This window comes from Rhamphochromis sp. 'chilingali' (genome assembly GCF_963969265.1).
Source record: "Rhamphochromis sp. 'chilingali' genome assembly, chromosome: 2".
Classification (NCBI taxonomy): domain Eukaryota; kingdom Metazoa; phylum Chordata; class Actinopteri; order Cichliformes; family Cichlidae; genus Rhamphochromis; species Rhamphochromis sp. 'chilingali'.
Window position 1 is genome coordinate 39,654,390 of NC_137930.1, and position 6,305 is coordinate 39,660,694.

The following is a 6,305-nucleotide window of genomic DNA, read 5'->3' on the forward strand; positions in this document are numbered from 1 at the left end:
CAGACATGTTTCCTAAAACTCCCTCTATTAAAAACAAAAACAACCCAAACCTAACTGACAAAATCAACCCATCACCCCAACAACCTTAAACACACAAGTTTTGCCACCACATAATGTCACCTCCTCAATACACCGAAAGTCTCGTTAAAACCACACAATTTGCACAAAAAAATCACCCCCTTTATGCACTTCAACATACTTGGATTCAACATAAAACACAACCCCCCTTACAACAACATATCACTAAACTATAAATTTCCTACCCAAATCTGCACTTCTCTTCTCTGCTATGCTTCCTCTTCTGAAAGTCACTTCCTCAGTCACACACACACACACACACACAGGAAGTTCCTCCGTCACCACTCACTCCAGCTAATTTGCATACTGAGTCATCTCTCAAGAAGTTGCCGTAACAACAGAAACATATGTTTAAACATTACCCCCTTATTAAATTATTTTATTTCTTTCTACAGTGATCACTGGTTTTGATCACTCAGTACGAGAGAGCACTCCTAAGTCACTCTTTTAAAACTACTTTAATCACTTTTTATTTTCATAACTCACTCCCTTTGTCATATGACTTCTTCTATTCCTCAATTACAAACTCAAATGTATTTTATTAAACATTCACACCATTCTACCACTCATACAAGTAGCAAGCTGTTCTTCATTGCATATGTTTGTGTTCTTAGCCAGGTTTAATCAGTATCTATACAAATAATCATCATGAGCTTGTCTTGTCTTTATAAGGTTAATGCATTTTCTGCTTGTGTACACTGTAAGACCGAATAGTAATAGTTTGATAAATGAAATGAGTTCCAACTACTTAAAAACCTGTTATAAGTTCATACACCTTTATTTTTTGAGTAGTTTGAACAAGTTTGTTTTTTCAAGTTATCAGTACTTGAATATATTGATTAGTTTCTGGCATTGCCCTCAAATAATTTGAGTTTTAACACTGACGTCACTTACGTGCCTACGTACGTACCTACGTGCGCCACCTGTTTCTTTATGAAGTGCTGGCAACCATCTTGGATTCCTCGCTTCGAGTGCGAATGCCCGCTCATTACTCCGAAAGAAACTTGTGGAACGTTAATATCCGAACAGAAATAAAAACATTTGTCAAGGGGTTTTTTGCGGCATTGCCTTTGACGCTGGATAAAGGAGGGCATGCTATGGTATGTTACGGACTTTTGAACTGGAACAGCTAACGCTCTGCACTTGGCTAGCTGCATTTACCGCCTTTGCAGCATCTTCAGGAGCGCTTTTGTGGTAAGTTTTATTTTTCTGAAACTATAGTTCTCCATTGTAATATGGGTTTTTATCGTCATAAATGTACAACTCTAGCAGGCATTTAAGAATTACATGCATGCGTCGTTTTATCCATGTTGGCTTGGCCCCAAAGTGTTTTGCATGAATTATGCTAATACGCTCATATTTAGTATAACACATTATTAGTCCCTGGGACTAATAATGTGTTAATAACTTTTCTAATCTCTTACTATTTTAAAAGAAGTCTTTAGAAGGCGTTTCTGGATTTGCAGATTATAAACTGCCTTGTGGTTAAATTGTTGAATCAATATGCACTGCTGCGCTGCTTCACACTTAGCGCATACGTGGATATTGACTTTGGCTAACCCATTTGCTAACTGGTGGAACTTAAAACTTACGTTTAGTTCTCTGGAGTTGTACATATTAAAACTGGGGCAGCAAAATTGTAGGCACAGGACATACTTACAAAAGCAGTGAATAATCATTACATAATTACGCGGTAGAACTTGGTTTACATTGCAAATAGTTATGTATACCAAGTTGAAATGTAGAATCTTCTGAACTGTAAAATTGTTGTGCCTGGTCTATTTTAGGTTAGCTTAAGGGTGAATCCATCAATAATATATTTACCAAACAGTTATTTTTTCGTTTTATTTTATTCTGATGCCCAGTGTTCATTAGTGAAAGACTTAGTTTTTTATCTGTCAGGGGCTGGGTCTGTGACACAGCATTTTGAGTTTATTTTGTATTTTTGCTTTCTTATGTTATATTGAAATGAGGTGAAGTTCTTGTATTGTTGTTATTATTAGTTAAGGTTTAGTTGAGTTCTGGGCTGGTTATGTTTCATCTGTGTCTCCTTGGTTATGTGTCTTTTCTGTTCTCTGTGTAGTCTGTCTTGTCTTCTGTGTTTTACTGTTATGTCCATGCCAGGGCAGAAGTAAATTTTCAGGGGTGAAGATGCTGTTTACCTTGACCAGCTAAGACTACAGATTGTAGATGAAGTCGAGAAAAGTGAAAAGAATCCTGATTACAAAGCTGATGCACACAACTTTGGCCTTGCAATGCAAAGAGATCATCAATGATGACCTACCAGTAGGTCAGATCCTGGATTGCTGGCCTACTCTGAAATCCCAGTCCCAGGTAAGAATGTATATAGATGTATCTAACAAGGTGTATTTTATATCAACTCCTGTTATCTGGCCTGTCTGAACAAATTATGCCTTTGGAGTGTAAGGATTTTGATGTATTTTGCAAAGATTTATAGACTAATTGAAACTTGTAAACACAAATGTATCCTGTGTGTTCAGATCTGTGCAGAATTCCACAGGATTACAAACCTCCACCTGAAGAACCACTTTTATGCTGTGCTGGACCAACATGCTCCCCGGCTCCAGAGCTTATTCAGAAAGAAAGCTGTTTGCACAGGGAACGTGTCTGATGTCCTGTCTCAGCTCTTCAGAAGCTATAATCTCCAGGTTAGTGGGTTTTTGTCTTGTTTTTGAGCTTTATTTAATTTGATCAATTTTTCCAATTTTAATTACCATTCTTGACTAGGTTAGCCAATAATTTAAAATAAAAATTTTCTTGTGATGTAGGAACAAGCTGATATCCATGCCCAAAGTGCTGGTGTGCTTCATGCCCTCTCTGCCTATTTGTACGAAGACACCTCTACCTTCATCAAAACATGGGATGTAAGTTTTGGACAAAGTTGTGAACAATATCTTAGTAGCATCCTTGTTTAGATTTCTCAAAACATTATGACACTTTGAGAGTTTGAGAAGCATCTCCATGCTTGGATCTGTCTACAACAGTGTCCATGTCACATAATGGAAACACTACATGTTTTTAATGTGCGTAGACCTTCTATAATGTTCCTAGCCCAACCATACATCACTGTACAAATGAAAAAAGATATATAACTCCTATTGACTTTCTGTTGTTATTGCTACGAAGAGGTATGACTTTGCTTTACTAAAAGTACTATTTTTGTCAGTTTGTTTTTTCAAATCTTTGGTGTGTTGTGGCTTTTTTGTTGTTCAAACAATTGATTTCTGAGCTAGTAATAATCCAGAAATGTGACTTGTATAGATGAAACTAAGAGAAATAGGAATGCACTAACATGAAGTAATTTTGTTTTCTGTAGATGATGCATTCTGATAGACCAGATATTAGTGAAGTGCCACTTGGACGACTCCTGATCAGAGCCAATTCCAGCGATGCAACATTCTTCTGCCCTGAGAAGACTGCAGTTTTGGTCGAGGGTAACATGATCATTGTTTTCACCACCCTGGCTGATGCATTTCTAGTGATATTTGGACTCACCTACGCCCTGCACCTAAGCTACCCAAAATGTTTGGCCAACATTTTTGACTTCATTCAGAACGTTTTGATGGGTCTGGAGGGTGGGAAGTTGAAGCCCAAAGTGCTGAGTCTTAAAAATGATCTTTTGGCAGCAGAATAATGTCCAGGGTTCCTACACAGCCCTCAAGTGCCTGTTAAAGCAAGTAATTCAGTTTATCATGTTTCCAAGTCTGGATAAGTTTGTTTTTTTTAAAAAGAGAGAATAGAATAAAGAAATCTTTGCAGACTCTGTTTCATACTTCATTATCTAAAAGCCACATACAAAGTAAAAGGGGTGATTTTATTTTATTAATTTATTTTTTTTCCCCCAACATCACTTGTGTTTTAGTTGATTTTGATTGTGTTTTTAGTCAGATAACTGTAAATCTATAGAGAAAATGAAGGACAATCTCACTACATTTCTGGCTTCTAGGTGGGATCTTGAATGTCACGTAAGGAACGTTCCTCCTGAACTATTCATAACTGACATAAGGCGCTAAGGAGGTTTATAACACTTTGTTTTATGTCTCTAAAGAAGTATTTTTCTGTTTAATGTTTTATTGCTTTGTTGTTGAGACTGTGATTGCACTCTACAAATGTGCATTTTGCATAACCACAGTATTGGCATATTAAAAAGGTTACCAATTATATTTCAGTGTATTAGCTGCACTATACTATACTATTACTTTCATTCGGTTTTCCCACCTAATAATGCAGGATTTTCTTTTCCTTTTGTTTGTTTTTTAATAAACAGGCCATACTCATGTGTTAATCAAATTTGAATACTCTTAAAACATGTTGTGAATTTCTTTATTTCTAATATTGTAACCTTGTGCCAAAATTTCCGACATTATTCCCTATAAAATGTGGTGGATTTATGTCTTTGGGGTTTTTGTTAGAAAGGCTATGTGTTAAAGTAACTCAATAAATTTGTAACTTGAATTTATGTTTTCTGTCTTATGTTTTTACAAGTGTAATTATTTTGGGCACTTTTTTTATATCAAATTCAAAACACAGTAGATTTGGATATTACAAGCATTTGTTTTTTAAATTTTTGAGTTGTATTAGCTTAAAATGGTTAACATTTTGAAACTAAAAATTAATTCCTTAAAGTTACTTGAGCTAGATTTGTACTTGAAACTCAAAATATCAAGTAGAGAGTACTAAACCAAAAATGTGGATATAACATAAAAACATTTGTCAATGGTACTTAAAAATATTTATCTAAAGCTAATAAATAAAGTGTGTTTATTTAACTTTTATTTTTAAGTTTTAGTTACTTAAAATATTTTATGTAATCAGTTTCACCAAAAGTTTTGAGTAAAATTAACTTATTGGGTTTTACAGTGATATGTGAATTTGCATATGTTGCTTTTGCCGTGTTTCAGACTCCTGCACAATTCTCCACTTAAGCCGTCAGTTCTCTTTCCCAAATTTGCTAATCCAAATTTTAAGTTCCCACCTTATTAACAGCATTCCTGCTCCTCAGCCAGAAGTCAGGGCTCCACTTGCCACTTACCCCCTCCGCCTTGGCCCAGCGGCTTTACCCTTGAGGTCCCATCTTCTTACTGAGGCCGAGTAATCGTGACTGTGCCTGCCTTAGGTTGTCCCAGGGTTTCGAGGTGGGATCTTACCCGTCATGGGCTATCCAGCCTTCCATACTCGCCTGATACGGGGGCCAAGTGGGCAGGGGAGGGAACACACTGGCTCTGGAAATTAAAGGAGTATAAGCTGCTTCCTTCATTGCATCTTATATTAAACTATCTCACTTCTGATTCTTTCCTCGAATAATTTCACATATGACACTTTGTGTATGTGTGTTTTCTATTCATTAATGTAATTGTCAGTTATTTTCTCTCTTCATTTTACCTTCTTTTGTTTGTTTGTGACGTTCTACTTTAGTTCTACTAAACCTTGATGTAAAAACAATACTCCCTTATTTCACGCACACACTCTGCATTTTGCCTACGCACACACTTCTCTCTCAGACTTCCTCTGTTCACACACCGCCTTGCACTCACTCTACTATCAACTTTCATAGTGTTATTATTATTTAGTATTTTGTACACCTCACACCCAATCCCTCAAAGCCTCCTACTCACAGCATTCACCCTTAAACTGTGACAGGAGTTCAGGAATATACTCAAAATACGCTTTCCTAAGAGTATTTTAGACATGCTTGTCATAATCAGAAAGAGCAAGTCAACAACAAACACACGAAAAATTGAAACCTCCATTAATTCTCACCGCGCACACAAGAAATTGAAAAAATAAAACACACCAGCAACTATTGCTGGAAAGAAGTTGCTACTTAAAGTAATATGTTAATCTTAAGTATATACAATGCGCTCAATATGTTTATATATCTACATCCAAACTCAGTCAATTACTATACATCCACTACGGCAACTCAAAACTTTATTTATAACCCTCTAATGAACATAAATGGCATCTTAAACACACATTCAACAATGTTTGCAGCAGTATTTGTAAAACCAACTGTGGTTTAAACAGTTCACTACTTACTCATTTGCATTTCACACTCACACACACCGTCTAAAAATAGCTCCAGCATTGCCTCAGACTCCTTTCACACAGAGATCTCTTATATTTACAAAGACGTCTTATATTTACAATTACTGTCAGATCTGTCAGCTTTAGCGCCTAACCAATTTTGACAAATTTAAGTTAAC

General features: G+C 36.1%; 1 protein-coding gene across 1 annotated transcript; it reads left to right on the forward strand.

Annotated features, from left to right (window-relative positions):
- Positions 1–807: 807 nt before the first annotated feature.
- Positions 808–4,511, forward strand: LOC308392144 (uncharacterized protein). The gene is made up of 5 exons (XM_080875037.1): positions 808–1,272; positions 2,162–2,412; positions 2,580–2,747; positions 2,868–2,963; positions 3,416–4,511. Exons 2-5 carry the CDS (start codon positions 2,269–2,271, stop codon positions 3,731–3,733), a joined length of 726 nt encoding a protein of 241 aa, XP_080731163.1. The 5' UTR covers positions 808–1,272; positions 2,162–2,268; the 3' UTR covers positions 3,734–4,511.
- The last annotated feature ends 1,794 nt before the right edge of the window (positions 4,512–6,305 follow it).

What these genes read in the sequence shown, in the direction of transcription:
- LOC308392144 (XM_080875037.1), top strand. Translation starts at nt 2,269, where the DNA reads ATGAAGTCGAGAAAAGTGAAAAGAATCCTGATTACAAAGCTGATGCAC. An exon ending in CTCTGAAATCCCAGTCCCAG is followed by an intron (nt 2,413 to 2,579) that starts GTAAGAATGTAT and finishes CTGTGTGTTCAG; the next exon opens with ATCTGTGCAGAATTCCACAG. An exon ending in TCAGAAGCTATAATCTCCAG is followed by an intron (nt 2,748 to 2,867) that starts GTTAGTGGGTTT and finishes CTTGTGATGTAG; the next exon opens with GAACAAGCTGATATCCATGC.